At 47.3% G+C, this 17,606-nt stretch overlaps 2 protein-coding genes across 4 annotated transcripts in view; both read right to left on the bottom strand.

Moving 5' to 3' along the window:
- Window positions 1-7,663, bottom strand: part of LOC133484589 (protocadherin alpha-C2-like) — a 285,315-nt gene extending 277,652 nt beyond the window's left edge. The window contains exon 1 of one of the 2 annotated variants that reach the window (XM_061787418.1): window positions 5,285-7,663. In XM_061787418.1, coding sequence (XP_061643402.1) covers window positions 5,285-7,648 — 2,364 coding nt within the window. In that variant the 5' untranslated portion in view covers window positions 7,649-7,663. Of the gene's footprint in view, window positions 1-1,596; window positions 4,087-5,284 lie in introns of those variants that run through there. The other variant, XM_061787424.1, reaches the window with a different exon arrangement.
- Window positions 7,664-9,694: 2,031 nt separating this feature from the next.
- Window positions 9,695-16,011, bottom strand: LOC133484933 (protocadherin alpha-C2-like). Of its 2 annotated transcripts, XM_061788159.1 has the most exons (3): window positions 13,464-16,011; window positions 12,426-12,462; window positions 9,695-11,425 (listed from the first exon to the last, which is right to left on the bottom strand). In XM_061788159.1, exons 1-2 carry the CDS (start codon window positions 15,873-15,875, stop codon window positions 12,451-12,453), a joined length of 2,424 nt encoding a protein of 807 aa, XP_061644143.1. In that variant the 5' UTR covers window positions 15,876-16,011; the 3' UTR covers window positions 9,695-11,425; window positions 12,426-12,450. The 2 variants fall into 2 exon arrangements, with proteins under 2 accessions (XP_061644143.1, XP_061644142.1); XM_061788158.1 differs by lacking the exon at window positions 12,426-12,462.
- Window positions 16,012-17,606: the final 1,595 nt, after the last annotated feature.

The raw sequence follows: 17,606 nt of genomic DNA, 5'->3' as shown, positions 1-17,606 counted from the left end.
CCAAAGAGAAGGTTGATGGATGTCGTGAGGGAAGACATGAGGGCAGTTGGTGTTCGAGAGGAGGATGCAGGAGATGGGCTTACATGGAAAAGGATGACGCGCTGTGGCGACCCCTAACGGGACAAGCCAAAAGGAAAAGAAGAAGTTGGTATGTCAGCCCTGTGCTGTTCCTCCAGTGTTTTGCCTCGTGTTTTCCCCTCGCATGTTACAGTATTGGTCAGATATGAAGGAGCCCTTGCAGGTTTTAATGTTGAACTTCATTGTTGTCATGAAGAAGTCGATGGGTGTCTGGAGTTGTCGTTTTGTGCTTTCGTTACTGCTACTTTTTGCATTGTTATTGACTTCATGTGGATCCACCTGTCACCACTTTTAACACATCTCACAGCAGTCCAATCGCCACATATTATGATCAGTGCAACTACTTTGAGAGATTGACAGCAGCTGCAACAGATCGGCAGACACCGTACCTCTTGAAAACATTGACTAGTGTAGAATGCTATGCTTGTAAATTGTTATTATCAATGTGAACTTTAACAATAAGCAAACATCATAGTCGCAAAGAGCTCGTCATCAAGATGATCTTCAGAAGTCGGCACTCCTGACACAAGTGGGAACATATGTAACGTAACGTGTATCACAGTATGTTTTCCTCAACTACAAGGTCTTAAATAAATTGAAGTTCGTCCAAGACAACAGAAATTCTCCGCTAATGTTAAGATGTCAACATGGTTGTTCTCAACAGACAAAAGTTTAACGTGGATCAAATTCCGCCTGTGCACCCAAGTCATTGGGTTGTACACAGGGCTTGACATGAACTTTTTTGCTCACCGGCCACTGTGGCGAGTGGTTTCCCAGAGTTCCTAGCCACTCAGCAAGTGAAGTAGATTGAAGAAAGTAGATTGTCAACCCTTTTAAATGTATTTATTCCCTTTGCACAACCAAGCTAGGACTACACACATTTTTAACGGGACAAGACCACCCGTCATATCAGAAAGGAAGACATTTTGATGCCTGTCTTGTTTCTCAAAGTTTGTAGTGAATTGCGATGTAGTCTCATGTTGTTTGGTGCGAGATATTGTATTGTCGAGGAAGTTGACGCTGGAATTCCCAGCATGCTGAGCAGCTTTGTGTCAATAGTTGACTTATTGATTGACTTTAATGTTGATGTTTGAGGTGAATTATTCCCAAGCATTATTTTAGGACCTTATGTGTGTTTCCCCCGCCCTGTTTAGTTTAATATTGTTCACTAACTGCTGGTTTATCAAGCACCATGAGTTTCCTTTTGTGATTAATGACCTGCCTCGTTGTCCCTCACTTGTGCAGTCTCGTGGGTAATGCATGTCATTGCCCTTTGAAATGAAGAAATCATCAAAACCACAATGCGTCTAGGTCGCCTGCACGACACATGCCGTAGTTCACATCAAACTACACCTGCCAAAGTGGCTAGTGGCTAGCAATCTTACGAGCCACGACTGAAATTCACCGGCATTTGGCTAATTGGCCAGTGGCTAATTGGCCAGTGTTTACGTGAAGCTCTGCCGATAACATACAAGAAACATCAGAGAAGATAGTAAAACAGTTTTTTTTCTGTCTTACCTCCCCTGCGGTCGCGCATCTGGCGTCGGGCAGAACCAGCGTGTTGGCGTGGCTGCCCGGGGCGACGGTGGAAGCAACACTCATTCTGGGTCCGACTAACATGTAGCGTTTGTCTCCCGATCTGTACTGGATGCTGTGACACAGCGTGCCGTCGTAATGAGCGTCTTGGAGATATTTGGAAGTGTACTCTGCGGATTTGGAGCAGCGCATGGCGATCAGCACCACCACGCTGATGACCAAAAGCAGCGAGACCGAGCCCAAAGTCAGCGCCAGATAAAAGGTCACCCGGTCCTCGTGCTCGTCCTCTTCGGCCGCGCTTCCCGCGTGGTCGGAAGCCGCGAAAGGCTCTTTGGGCTCCGCCAGTTTGACGGTCACGGTAGCCGTCGCCGAGAGCGAAACGTCGCCGTTGTCTTTGACCAGTACGAGCAGTCGATGCTCGGCCTCGTCCGTCTCCGTGAACGGGCGAAGTGTTCTGATCTGGCCCGTATAGCGATCCAAAGAAAAGAGAGCGCGCTCGCCGAGCGGCCTTAGCGAAAACAGTAACCAGCCGTTATATCCCGTATCGGCGTCGTAGGCTCGGACTTTAGTCACCGAGTCTCCCGCTTTGGCATTGCGGGGAATCTCCTCCGCGCCTCGGGCGGAACCGTTGGAGCTGAGCGGATACAGGATGACCGGAGCGTTGTCGTTCCGATCCAGAATGAACACCTTGACCGTCACGTTGCCGCTCAGCGGAGGACTTCCGCCGTCGGTGGCCGACACCTGGAACTGGAAGCTTTTCAGCGTCTCAAAGTCAAAACTCTTCAGCGCCGATATGTCGCCGTTCTCAGGGTTGATGCTTAAAAATGTTGACATGTCCACTTGACTTCCTTGTCCTCTCTTAATGTGATACGTCAGCGCTGCGTTTTCATTCAGGTCTTTATCGAATGCGGTGACGGAAAAGATGGAGTTCCCCGGCACGTTATTTTCCGGCAAATAAAGTTGGATTGGATCGTGCGAGAATGTTGGAATATTATCGTTAACGTCTGACACGTCCACGTGCAGAATTTGAAAAGTGGACAGAGGAGGTTGACCGCAGTCTGTCGCTGTGATTGTGATGTCATAATCCGACACGAATTCTCGATCCAGTCTGTCTTTCAGAACCAACGAGTACATGTTATCCTGAAAGGAAGGTTTTAGTTCGAATGGGACATTTTGTGAAAGACTACATATGACTTTGCCGTTCAGTCCGACGTCTTTGTCTGTGATGCTTATAAGAGAAACGACAGTCCCAGGTTTGGAATCTTCCGCTACGGTTTTTGACAAAGATGTCACATCGATTTCGGGCCGGTTGTCGTTTTCGTCAACGATTTTAATGATCACCCTGCAATCGGTGCTCATTGGAGGGTGTCCTTTATCGGTAGCATGGACGTCTAATTTGTAAACGTCAACCTTCTCAAAATCAATTTGACCTTTTACTCTTATTTCACCCGTGATTTTATCCAAACTAAACATTTCATAGAGTTTTGATTCAAGTTCTCCACCAAAGTAATATTCAACTTCGCCGTTTAAACCTTCGTCCGGGTCAGTTGCTTCCACCTTGATAACGCTTGTGCCCAATTTGACATTTTCCGATAAAGTTACGGAATATACTTCTTGTGTGAATATTGGAAGGTTATCATTAGAGTCAAGCACGATAACGGTGACATTAAGACTTCCAGATCTTGGTGGATTTCCACCGTCAACTGCAGTGAGAACAAGTCTGTGCTCAGCCTGTTTTTCTCGGTCCAGAGACTTTTGTATGACTAAAAAGGGTATCTTATCATCTCCTCTTTCTCTTATTTGTATATTAAAATTTTCATTTGTGTTTAATTTATACACACGTACTGTATTAACAATAACATCTGGATCATGTGCACTGGGTAATTGAAAGTGTTTTCCAGCAGGTGTAGATTCTGAAATATCTAAAATCTTCTCTATCTCTTGAAAAGTGGGCGAATTGTCATTAATATCTAAAATTTCTACGCCCACATGATGTATTTCCATGGGATTCTCTGCGACTAATTTCAGCCTCACTAAACACGGCGAGACGCCCTCACAGAGCTCCTCTCGGTCGACGCTTTTCCGCACAAAGAGAACGCCATTGTTTGCATTTACCTCAAACTGAGCCCCCTCTGAGCCTGAAACAATGCGAAAACGTCTCTCCGCCAACGAGCCCACGTCCAGTCCCAGATCCCTGGCCACGTTTCCCACCACGGTTCCCACTTTGACTTCCTCCGCGATGGAATATTTGATCTGTGCTGCAACCTGCTCCAAACAAACCAATATGACGCAGAGACAGAGTCCTCGCCTTTGTCCTGCTGCTCCCATCCTCCCAGCTTGGATTACAGCACTCGAGTCCTAATTCCACAGAAGATTGAAACCTCCAAACGGACACAATATGGATCTTGAATTCATCCCAAAACCGAAGGCAAAACAGGAACGAAACGACAGCCACATCCGTCTCTCGTGAAGGTTCCGTCTCCTCTGATGACTTGAACAAAACCATTCCAGAAGGGGCAGGACCACCGAATGCTCATCTCTGTATACTGGGATGACATTGCCACCTAGTGGTGATAGTTCCTTTGCACATGGAGAGTATTCACAGGACTCAAAAATGTGTATCAGCGTGATGATAAATTGCTGTTTCGAAGATCTTGTCCTTCAAAATATGGTTACTTTCCCTTGAAACTCTGTATGTATATGACACACCTCATCGCGGCTGTCTGTCATGGTTAATTTCCTAAATATATTATGGTTCCCCTCAAATAAATATCATCCCTCAGCGACCAAGGCACTCCTTTTTTTCAATAGATTCCTGCCCTCAGAACAATATATACGACTATGTCCAAAATACTAGATTAAGTAATGCAATCAATGTTTAAATGTATCCAACGTGGACAAAACGAAAGCGTCCCCTGGACCCTCATCTGTCGCTTCCGCCAAGTCAACAGCATCATCACATTGTTGTCCAAAATCTTTCCGAACCACGGACGGTGGTGAAAATAGCGACGGGCAGCTAAATAGGTCGGTGTGGTCGTTCTTAGCGGTCTCGGCGATGAGGGACGCTGGCAAGTTCAGCAACTCATACACACCAGGGAATTGAGAAAAGGTCAAAGAGTAATGATCATGTCAGCAGTTGACAAATGGGGAACATGAACATTCATGTTCACCACCATTTTGCTCCATTTCGACGACTTCCTCGAGAGTGTCACTTGCGTGTTCTCGCTTTGTCGGCCCTGTTCTGCTCCTCAAGTGTTTGGACTTACTCCATGTTTCCCCCAAACTGGTTATGTGTCGAGTGATTGTCTGTCCCTGATGGTTTCTCATGTTGAACTGCTTTGTTGTGCCATGGCTTACCTGGACTATTGTACGTCTTGGATATTGCTCACATCGAGGTAACTCTTGAAAACAATTGTGGACCTTAAATGTCATCAAGTTAACCTACAGAATTCAGCACCATGGACAGAAGTGCAAACACTTTGCCAACTACAAGGTCTAAAATAAGTTCCAATTCAAGGTCATGAAACCATGCAGTTAATGCATGAGATGACATTTTTGCTGTTAAGAGACATTAAAGTCGATCCAATTTCACCAGCACACCAAAGTCATTGGGGTACACATCACGTGCATTGTAAGCATTCAACACAGTGAAAATAACTTATTGTCTTACCTCCCCTGCGGCCGCACGTCTGGCGTCTGGCAGAACCAGCGTGTTGGCGTGGCTGCCCGGGGCGCCGGCGGAAGCAACACTCATCCTGGGTCCGACTAACATGTAGCGTTTGTCTCCCGATCTGTACTGGATGCTGTGACACAGCGTGCCGTCGTAATGAGCGTCTTGGAGATATTTGGACGTGTACTCTGCGGATTTGGAGCAGCGCATGGCGATCAGCACCACCACGGCGATGACCAAAAGCAGCGAGACCGAGCCCAAAGTCAGCGCCAGATAAAAAGTCACCCGGTCCTCGCGCCGGTCCGCTTCGGCCGCGCTTCCCGCGTGGTCGGAAGCCGCCAAAGCCTCTTTGGGCTCGGCCAGTTTGACGGTCACGGTAGCCGTCGCCGAGAGCGAAACGTCGCCGTTGTCTTTGACCAGTACGAGCAGTCGATGCTCGGCCTCGTCCGTCTCGGTGAACGGGCGAAGTGTTCTGATCTGGCCCGTATAGCGGTCCAATGAAAAGAGAGCGCGCTCGCCGAGCGGCCGCAGCGAAAACAGCAACCAGCCGTTATATCCCGTATCGGCGTCGTAGGCTCGGACTTTAGTCACCGAGTCTCCCGCTTTGGCATTGCGGGGAATCTCCTCGGCGCCTCGGGCGGAACCGTTGGAGCTGAGCGGATACAGGATGACCGGAGCGTTGTCGTTCCGATCCAGAATGAACACCTTGACCGTCACGTTGCCGCTCAGCGGAGGACTTCCGCCGTCGGTGGCCGACACCTGGAACTGGAAGCTTTTCAGCGTCTCAAAGTCAAAACTCTTCAGCGCCGAGATGTCGCCAGTGACTTCATTTATATTCAAAAAGGATGTCACACTCTCACCTTTCCGCTGGAATGAGTACGTCACTGCTGCATTCTCGTCCCCATCGGCGTCCGTGGCGCTCACAGAAAACAAAGATGCTCCTGCTTTGTTGTTTTCCAGCACGTAAAAAGTATAAGGGCTTTCGGTGAAGAGCGGCCTATTATCATTAACATCCAGTACGTCGACATGTATGGCCTTCGTAGAGGACATCGAGGGCGTCCCGAAATCTTTTGCTGTGATTGTGATATCATACGCATGCTCCCTCTCTTTGTCTAAATATTCTTTGGTGACAAGCGAGTACGATTGTCCATCTGGGGACGACTTGAGGGCAAAGGGCAAGCCCTCCGGCAGGCTGCAGACCACCTGTCCGTTCACACCTGAGTCCAAATCGTGAACGGCCACCAGCGCCACGACGGTATCGAGCGGGGCGTCCTCCGCGATGCGACTCACCAACGATGTGATGTCTATTTTGGGTGGGTTGTCGTTCACGTCCTCCACGCGGACCGCCACGTTGCATCGCGTGGACAGCGACACCGCGCCTTTGTCCGCAGCCAAAACCGTCATCTCGTAGACTTGCCTCTCTTCGAAATCTAGATCCTCTTTGACTGTTAGCTCACCGCTTTTTGTGTTCAAATCAAACGGCACGCCGTGGAGTCCTCTGAGTTTGCTTCGCAGAGAATATTCAATCTCACCGTTTAGTCCCTCGTCTGAGTCGGAGGCGTTCACTGTCAGCAGATATGTACCCGCCGCTGCGTTCTCCTTCACGGTCACCGAGTACTTCTGACGCTCGCACACTGGCGCGTTATCGTTTACGTCGGATATAATAACCGTGATGTTCATAGTTCCTGTTTTGGGTGGTTTGCCCCCATCTGCCGCTGTTAAAAGTAGGCGGTGCCGGGCTGTGTTTTCCCTGTCCAAAGGCCGCTGTAACACAAGGAAAGGGACCTTCCCGTCCTCTCCGAAGTCTTCCGTTTCCAGGTGAAAAAAGGCGTTGCGGTTCAGTCGGTACGTCTGGATGGAATTCAAGCCGACGTCCGAGTCTTGGGCTCCCTCCACTTGCAATTTGGACCCCACGACGGCAGATTCCAGCACCTCGAAAGTGCACTTATCATCGAGGAATCTCGGCCAATTGTCATTGACATCCAGGACCTCGACAAGGACTCGGTGCATCTCCAGTGGGTTTTCCACCACCGCTTTGAGATGAGCGATGCACGGCACGGCGTTCCCGCACAGGTCCTCCCGGTCTAATCTCTGGCCGACAGATAGAACGCCATCGCTCTGACTGACCTTGAACTGCTCCCGCTTTGTTCCCGACAGCACGCGGAGATTTCTGTCCAGCAGCCTGCCGACATCCAGTCCGAGGTCCTTGGCGACGTTTCCGACCGCCGTTCCCGCTTTGACTTCCTCCAGGACGGAATATCTTATTTGAGCGGAGATTCCCTCCGGATGAAGAACCGTCAGCAGCGGCAAACACAAAGAAATCCACGCCTGCGGCCATTGTCCTCCCGTGCCGCATCTCGCCATTGCACGGACGATTTCTCACAACAGCTGCGAAATCTACTTTGTATCTTTTCAATCTTTTCTAACGGTCTCCGACAAACAGTCGGGAGACTAATGGCTGTTGTGGACAACGATGGGCAGTTTCTGGTCGGCTGACGCTGAGAAAAATGACGCGCCTCACACGCGCTCTCATTAGATAGTCTAATAGCGCGGCCTACTGTCCGCAACACGTTACTGCAACACGCTCAAGCATAGTGTGACGAGAAAAGACTTTTTATTTTTCATAGAAGCCAAACACGTCCCACATTCTTTTGATTACGCTTGAAACATCGAGGAGTTAAGTCAATGGCAGTCAAAATGGAATTGTTGACATTCCATTCTGACTTGACATAACAGACTCTTCTTATCATGAGCCCAATTTGAACCTTCCTTGGAATGAGCTTTTTATACAAAAAAATAATAATAATAAAGAAATACTTTGGTATACACAGTACTATATCAAACAAGTTTTCATTGTATTTTTTTCCCCTTTCCTCATAATTTAGCCAAACAGGGTGGAAAAGGTAAAAGTAGGACATGCAGATTAAAATCCTAAAACAACAAAAAAACAAAGACAAGTTATTGCTTAATATGGAAATTCTTCTTCTTCTTATTATTATTATTATTATTATTATTATTATTGAGGGCGGCACGGTGGGCGACTGGTTAGAGTGTCAGCATCACAGTTCTGAGGTTGCGGGTTCAATCCCCGGTCCCGCCTGTGTGGAGTTTGCGTGTTCTCCCCGTAGCTGCGTGGGTTTTGTCTCCGGGCGCTCCGGTTTCCTCCCACATCCCAAACACATGCGTGGTAGGTTAATTGACAACTCCAAATTGTCCGTAGGTGCGAATGTGAGTACGAATGGCTGTTTGTTTGTATGTGCCCTGCGATTGGCTGGCGACCAGTTCAGGGTGTACCCCGCCTCCTGCCCGATGATCGCTGGGATGGGCTCCGGCACGCCCGCGACCCAAGTGAGGAGATGCGACTCAGATGAATGGATGGATTATTATTTACCTTGGACTAACGAAGTGTCAATCATTACCTCGTTACCCAATAAAAGCACTTTATTCGTAACGGAGTGTTACTAAATGTTGTGGCCTTGAGGTTTTGATGTTTGCGACGCTGCGATGAGTTTGGCCACCGGTGTGCGACGAATTATTTACACCTCAGAACTCACGCCATCTGTCTGTCATTGGTAGTTTTACCTCAGGCGCGGTGGTTTCTCGTATATCAAATTCCAGGTGCATGCTGGGACCAGCATATTTGTCGTGTGCTTCTGTCATGTCAGAGCAACCGTTTTAACAAATATGACAAAAAGTGATTGCATCATAATTGCTGGACCAGAGAATTTCATCTGGCATGCAGTGCATTATTATTTATTTTTATTGTGTGTGTGCGCGCGTGCGCGCGCGCGCGCTTCATCCAGTACACTCCCATCTTGCGTCTGCTGCGGAGGAGAACATTGACCTCTTGTGGACAATATCTACACGTGCAGCTCCGTTTCTTCATTTCTGTGCATGTATTCTCTCAATAATGACTTGGAAAGTAGAAAATAGATAGATTATAGATAATATGATAATTGTATATGGCAAAAAAAAAAAAACATCCAATCGGCACACCATGATTGCGTCATGCTTCTGGATGTAGGCGCGCATGCGCAGACGTAAAACCGCGCCCCTCCACACTGCACCAATTCCCACCGACTGCATCATTGCGACTAATTTCCACGCGGTCTGCGCGCGCGAGCCCTGTGTGTGCGTGTGTGTGTGTGTGTGCTGGAATGGGAAATGACGGGCTGCGTCAGAGCACCCGGCGCAACGCCCTTCAGGGAGCAGGCAGCTCGTCGTCATGGCAACGCAGCTCCTTTGGGCTGTTGAGGAAGGCGATGGGGGAGGATGCTGTGAAGATGATGCGCGCAGTGATTCCCTTCAATCTGGACTCCGGTCTTGCAGATTGCCTTTGTCTGAATGTGCATCATTGGTTTCAAAACAAATCATCTCAAAATTGGATTTCCATATCAAACAAACATTAAATTAGCTTCCATTGTGTTTTTATTCAAGATGACGTTACATACACACACACACACACACACACACACGAGTATATATTTCACTGTCAAAGCACCACTGTACAAATGCACTGATTTTATACATTTGCCTGTAAAACATCACAACTTTAAACATGTAATGCAATGTGAGCTGTGCTAAAGCTTTTACTGTACGATAGATTGAATATTTACTGTATGTTGTATTGGCACTGCACACAAGTTATGACAGCATTATTGAAGCGGCATTAAAATACTTAGGATGTATTTTCTTCTGAGTACTCTTATTTACAAATTGGAGTACAATATCTCATATTGTACCATGTTACGCAACGTGACATTGACGTTGATATTACGGGGCATCCGCTGTTTGTCTTCTTAATGGGGGTAAAAAAAAAAAAAAAAAAAAAAAAAAGTAAACAATATGATAAATATTTTGTGGTATCTACAATGAGAGTCTGTGCGATCTTCAGTCATTTACAACCGAGCACACTCGTGTTGTCGAACAGAAGAAGGGATCAGCGTGACGCCGCATGTACACTATTGTTCCGTTCCTCTCCTACTATCTTGCTCTGTGAAGATAAAATGGGGATCATACCGAAAATGAACTGTACACAACCTCAAACTAGGGTTGTTATTTCATTCAGAACAAGTGAGAGCAGGTGAACATGGACTAAAGGCCTCACCCTTTTTTTGTGTTCGTCAAACTAGAACGACCCAAGTTGCGAACATGAGATCATTTTAAAGTTAAAAAGTAGGCACGGCATTTCATGTAAAGTGGCCTCTTTTCACCATCGGAATGGGCTGCATGTACTTTTTATTATGGTTATTATTTGCCCATTATTTCAAAGCAGTTTGGACTTGGCAGCAAGTGTCATAACAGGTTATGACTTTAACCTCAAATATTTGAAGTCAGCCAAATAAATCAGTGAGCGCACCGTTGTCGTGGAGAGGGAAAAAAAAGAAATTCTTGTGACGATTGGCCTGTTCAGTCAGTCGAATCGTTCTGTTGCGAACATTATGCCTCGCTCGCAATGTCGTTTACAAAACCTCGCATCACAGTTTATAAAAATCCAACTCCGCTTCCGTCCTTTAAAAAAAAAAAAAAAAAAGTTGTTGCTTTGAGACATCGAGTCAACTGTGTCATTTCCACTTTCATGAATGCAGACAATGAGAAAGACAAAGTTGATACAGAAGTAAAATACTGTCCGCATAACGAGGGTTCCTTTTCAAGAGGCAAGACAGTCTCGTGCAGGCGATTCCAACATTCCGTCGGCCGCCCACGTTGGTCCCTTCTTTTGGCTTCTTTGACTGTCCACATGTTCCAGTCTGTTTCTTGGCAAATAACATCTCTTGTAACTTTTTTTGGTTTTTTTCCTCTCTCTGGGGAATGAAGTGTGGTTGAAGCCATGCAGTCATACCGTGCACACGAAGAAAAAAAAAAGATTTAAAAAGAAAAAGGCTTAGAGTGGCTTTTTATGTGCTTAAAGAATAGATAGGAGAGGTTGTAGCGAGAGGAAGGGGGTGTTAGTTCCTCAACCAACCACAAAATTCACTTGGGTCTCGGTTATGAGGAACCGGGCTGAGCGTGACGGGCGAGAGCGTGATCTCAATTCAGCGTTCCCGCTTTCCCTCCGGAGCTCTCCCATCAGGATTGGTCCCATATGCAGCTGGGGGAGTTCTGGCCTTATGTGGATCGATTGCTGCGGGTCGTGGACGCCTGTCGAGGAGACAACAAGATACAGTTAACAACTAGAGACAACTTTGTGACCGGTCAAACTGGCATGCATTCGGCCACTAAGATGGGGAGGCTGCAGGCGGAAGACAAAGAGGGTCGGGCGGATCCTTAAATGTGCACGCTGTCATTGAACACACCATGCTTGTGGAAATATGAGGGGGAGCGTGGTTGCTAGGAAACTGCGTGACTGGGTTCATTTTGTACATTTCCTGCACCCCAAAAAAAAAAAACAAAAAAAATAGGTCAGACATGAAACGTGTCAACAATTTTAGTTTGTTTATCATTGTAAGAAGTGAGACGGCTAGCAAGTTAACAATGAAGGATACAGAGAAAAAAAAAACCATAGCATGCACAATGTAAATATTTTGCCGTGACTTGTGCAGCAAAAAGTACACTGAAGAAAAATATAAACGCAACATTTTTTGTTCTTGCTCCCATTTTGCATGAGCTTCACTCAAAGATTGAAGACTTTTTTTTTTTTTTTTGTACATACACAAAAGTTCTATTTCTCTCAAGTATTGTTGACAAATTTGTCCAAATGTGTTGGTGTGCCCTGCCATTGCCATCAGCTGGCATAGGCGCCAGCACGCACGCACGCCCGCGGACGGATGGATGGATGGATGACACTTTACATATACGGTGAATTATCTTAATTGCAAATTGTCAGATGAGACAACAATGGTGTTATTGTGACCACAAATATTGGTGTTAATTTTTTGAAATGTACACTTATTGATAGAATAGAAAGCCAACTGTTATAGCTGATAGATTTTTTTTTTTTTTTTTTTTTTTGCATGCATTTGGTTTGCTTTAAGGATGAGACTGCGATGTGATCAAGTGCGGACAAAATGTGGACATGAAGAGGTGAACAATGTGGCTTCGGGGTGGAAGAGAAATGAAGAGGGCCGACACAAAAAAGGAAAACCAAACAGTTGAAACGGAAGATACGCATCCGCTGACGGGGAGCGCGAGACCTGCATACCTCCAAGCTGCAGAGTGGACTTCCCTCATTTCGGATACTTGAGAGGGAGAAGAAAAAGAAAGGGTGAGGCGAGGTCACTGCATGCCACATAAAAACAATTCATTGTTCATTGAACAATGAATTGTTGTTCATTGTTCATGAATGTCTCCTGCGACGAGCGTGTCAACGCAGACACAATATGACCAAAGATTCGGCAGCGGTGGCCCTGAAGTACAGATGTGCATCAATAACAAAAACACAAAACCATTTTAAGAGTTCGGAAAAGCTTCGTTTCTAGTTCAGGGGTCACCGACCTTTTTTAAACTGACTGCGACTTCTTGGGGACTGATTCATGCGGAGGGCTAACACTTTTGAAAGAAATATGTTCAATCTTCTCACAATAGTTAGGAAACAGATACATATCAAGTTGCAATGTTTTATTTCTATAAATGTCCGCCAGTGCTTACAATTTCAAATGATCACGTCTAACACATTCCTAGGACATCGCAATGTGCCATCGCCGGTGAGCTATTTTTAGAACAGGGTCCTTGGGGACTACCTGGTGTCCGCGGGCACCGCGAGGTGACCGCCGTTCGAGTTGCTCATACTCTCACCTGGATAGAAGTGGACAGACAACGAAAGAACGACTGTAAAGCAGTTTTCATGGATTTAGTTTACTTTAGTGAGTGCTGCTTGCTAAAAAATGTGAGAAAACGTTATTTATGGAATGAAGCAGGACGGAATGTCATGACATCATCGGCAGGAAGTTCTGTACAACACAATTTCAAGGACAGCAGTTGCTTAGGAAAGACTTCATGTATTTTTTTGTTTAGACGTTGATCAAAACAAACACATTTTAGCCGCTCACACTTTGAATGATGTGACAATCACAAACACGGATTGGATTATAGTTCATCTTGTGACGAGCCTTAAGACTTGACACTTTTTAAAATTTGACTTAAGCTAATAAATTTGGCATCACTGAAAAAAATACTGCAATCCAACTGCAGCCTGGATGTTGCTCTTCATCACTGTTGTGAAATGAGCAAATATTTTTACCTGCAAGGTGGAGGGGGCGGAGTCGCTGGTGGCGGACCCGGCCGCGCTCCTGGGAATACTGGACACGAAGTATCTGGAGCCCTTGGGCACGGGCTGCCTGACCACCAGCTTTCCTTTCCTGGTCTCGGCGAGAAACAGACTGTACCAGTAGGCGTCGTTGGACACCAGAGTGGAATCCGCCACGGTGGAGTTCCGCTCGCTGATCACGCTGTTCCTGCAGGGAGGAGCCATATTGCCGGGCTTGACCTTCTGACACTTGAGCACGACGGTGACCGAGATGGTGATGAGCAGCAGGAAGGACACCGAGCCCAGACCGATGAGCAAATACAGGTTGAGGTCGGAGAAGATGTCGTATTCCGGAGGCGCCTCGCCGCCGTCCGAGTAGGCCTTGGCGGCCGTTTCCACCGTGGACAGCTTGATGGTGACCGTGGCGGAGAGAGCGGGCTCCCCGTTGTCCTTGGCGACCACCACCAGTCTCTGGTGGCGCCAGTCTTTGTAACTGAACATCCTGGTGGTGCGGATCTCGCCGTTGTACTGGTCCAGACTGAACAAGGAGGCGTCGCTCACCTGCAGGAACTGGTAGGTGATGCGAGAGTTGTGCACGGAATCCCCATCCAAGGCGATCACCTTGGCCACCAGAGAGCCTTTATCCGTGGATCTGGGGATCTTCTCCTCCACCGCCGAGCCGTGCGCCCGCCACGGAGAGACGATGACCGGAGCGTTGTCGTTCTGATCGGCCACCGCCACGCGGACGCTCGCGTTGCTGCTGAGCGGAGGAGAACCCGAGTCTCTGGCCTCGATGTGGAAAAGAAAGTCCTTCTCCATCTCGTAGTCGAAGGTCTTGAGCGCGTAAAGGTTGCCGTTCTCCGGGTTGATGGAGAACAGCATGGACATGGAGGTGTTGGCGATCTCCTTCTCCACAATGAAGTAAACCAGGTACTGGTTCTCGTGGAGGTCGGGGTCGAAGGCGCTGAGGGAAGTGAGCAAGGCGCCGGGAGCGTTATTCTCCGGCACGCGGATGCTATAGAAGGACTGAGGGAAGCGCGGCACGTTGTCGTTCACGTCCAGCAGCTGTAAGGTCACGGTTTCGTTGTCGCTTAACGGGGGCGAGCCTCTGTCCGTCACCGTGAAGGTGATGTCGTATTCCGCAACCTTCTCGCGGTCCAAGGGCTCCGAAACCACTAACTGGTAATAGTTGTCGGAGGACTCCCTCAGTCGGAAAGGCGTATCTGGTGGAATGTGAAGATCCACCAGTCCGTTGTCGCCCGAGTCCTTATCGCTCACGCTGACCACTGCTATCACCGTGTCCACAGCGATATTCTCACCGACCGGACTTTGGAAAGACTTGATCGATATTTCGGGGTGGTTGTCGTTCATATCTGTCACCTGTATCGTCACTTTACATTGACCAGATAACGATTTTAGCCCCTTATCACTTGCAATGACTTCCATTTCGAACATTTTGAAGTCTTCATAATTAATCATCTCCTTCACTCTGATTTCCCCATTTTCCCGATTCAAATGAAACACATTCTGCGTTCTCTCGGACGTGTACAAACTGTAAGAATAAAATACATCCGAATTGGAGCCTTCATCGAAGTCGGTGGCGTTCAGCTGAATGAGCAGACTGCCAATCGGGGAATTCTCCATCACTTCCACAAAGTATTTGCCTTGTTCAAATGACGGGGCGTTGTCATTGACGTCCAGGACTCGAACGATGATGCCGGCCGTGCCCGTGCGCGTGGGCACGCCACCGTCCACAGCAGTGAGGATGAGATGATGCTCAGCCTGCCGCTCTCTGTCCAGCACCTTTGTCAAAATCAAATCGGCGAACTTGGAGCCGTCTCTGCCCGTCTGAATTTCGATGTTAAAATGTTGGCTGGAGCTCAGGTGGTAGTCCTGCACGGAATTGACGCCGACGTCTGGGTCCACCGCATTATTCAGGGAGAATCTCTCTCCAACCGGGCTCGACTCGGATATGTCCAAATGCATGGTGCCTCGTCGAAAATGAGGAGCGTTATCATTAATGTCCGTGATTTCCACCTCAATGTTAAACATGCGAATTGGATCTTCAATCGCTGCGTCCAATTTCAGAAAACAGGACGTGGTCGTTTTTAGAGGACACAATAACTCCTCCCTATCTACTCTCTCCAAAATAAACAGCTCCCCCGTGTCCTTGTTGATCTCTAGATATTTTTTATTGGCGACCACGTCGATGCGCATTTTCCGCTTGTGCAGCGTCCTCGCGTCTAAGCCCAAATCGGACGCCAAATGTGCGACGACGGAACCTTCCTCCATTTCTTCGGGAACGGAGTAGTGGGTGACAGGCGACACCGTGTCCACGAACGCGCAGAGAAAGAGAAGCGTGGCCACTGGGCGCGTGGCGACGAACTTGCAGAAGCGGCGCGTCATCTTGATAATAAATCCTTTCAACGCGGCGAAAGGTGGACGCGTCGCTCTCCTGTCACACGAAGACGCACAACGGCGGAGGTCATAAAACGCGTTGGGTATTTTTTTTTTTCTTCTTCTCTCTTTTGGCCGAGCGACGTCTCACTATTGGCGCGTCTGTCTGATCCTCCGCCAATGAGACTTCGCGAAACCGGTGACGTCACCGGTGTGTGAGATTTTGTGGACAGCAGCGACGAAATTCGTTTCTTATGAGTCCTTACAACATTTTCAAAAACAAGGGAAAGTCATATTTGTACTTTTCAAAAGTCTACTGAGTCATTTGACTATTTTTTCATGAAGAAATAACGAAATGTTTTCAGATCCACTCTTTATCTAAAGTTCATTTAAATGATTAAACTTCAGAATGCTGAAAAATGGCATCCCAAAAGTAACATTATAATGTGCTCATCTCAATTTGCAACTCGTTTAAATTTGAGATTTGTTCAGCTTAATTCGTCCCATTGTCGTTTAGTAACCTTTAAAATACTAGACCTTTTTTTTTAATGTCGGGGTAATAACCATCAAGAAAGAAACTAATGTGAGATACAGTATGCCCTTCAATACTTGAAAAGTTAATCGCCCCCAAAAAAGGAATACCACTTCAGAAGAAAACTGCCACACTTTGCAGTTTGTACCATGCAGAAAACTTTGGCTGTGAGTGGGCCTCAGATGTCCATCCGTCCATCCGTCCACCCGTCCATCCATCCAATCATCCAATCTTCCAATCATCCATACATCTGTCCATCCATCCATCCAATCACCCATCCATCCAATCATCCAATCATCCATTCATCCGTCCATCCATCCAATCATCCAATCATCCATCCATCCCTTCATCCATCCATCCAATCATCCGTCCATCCATCCATCCGTCTGTCCATTCATCCATCCATCCATCCAATCATCCATCCATCCATCCAAGCATCCAATCATTGACCCATCTGTCCATCCATCCAATCATCCATCCATCCCATCCATCCAATCATCCAATCATCCAATCAGCCATCCATCCATCCATCCCTCCATCCATCCATCCATCCATCCAATCATCCAATCATCCATCCAATCATCCATCAATCCGTCCATCCATCCATCCATCCATCGGTCTGTCCATTCATCCATCCATCCAATAATCCATCCATCCAATCATCCAATCATCCATCCATCCAATCATCCATCCAATGATCCATCAATCCGTCCATCATCCATCCATCTGTCTGTCCATTCATCCATCCAATCATCCATCCATCCAAGCATCCAATCATTGACCCATCTGTCCATCCATCCAATCATCTATCCATCCAATCATCCACCCATCCATCCAATCATCCATCCAATCATCCACCCATCCGTCCATCCATCCATCCAATCATCCATCCAATCATCCATCCAACCATCCATCAATCCGTCCATCCATCCATCCGTCTGTCCATTCATCCATCCAATCATCCATCCATCCAATCAGCCATCCATCCATCCATCCCTCCATCCATCCATCCATCCATCCATTTTCATGAAGTCAAATCTGAAGGACAGCTTAAAGGCCATTCCACTTGTGTGCTAATATTTCAATGATATCCCAACACTGAGACGCGCTATAAACTTGAATAAACAAGCGTGTAACGGTGTGTAAAACATCAAGCGTTCCCGTGTGCGACCTCAATCGTGCTTGTGTTTGCATCGGAAGATACGCTT

The sequence above is a fragment of the Phyllopteryx taeniolatus genome, chromosome 10 (assembly GCF_024500385.1).
Source record: "Phyllopteryx taeniolatus isolate TA_2022b chromosome 10, UOR_Ptae_1.2, whole genome shotgun sequence".
Lineage (NCBI taxonomy): Eukaryota > Metazoa > Chordata > Actinopteri > Syngnathiformes > Syngnathidae > Phyllopteryx > Phyllopteryx taeniolatus.
The sequence above is the reverse complement of the archived record's forward strand: the minus strand, read 5'-3'. Positions and strand labels throughout refer to the sequence as shown.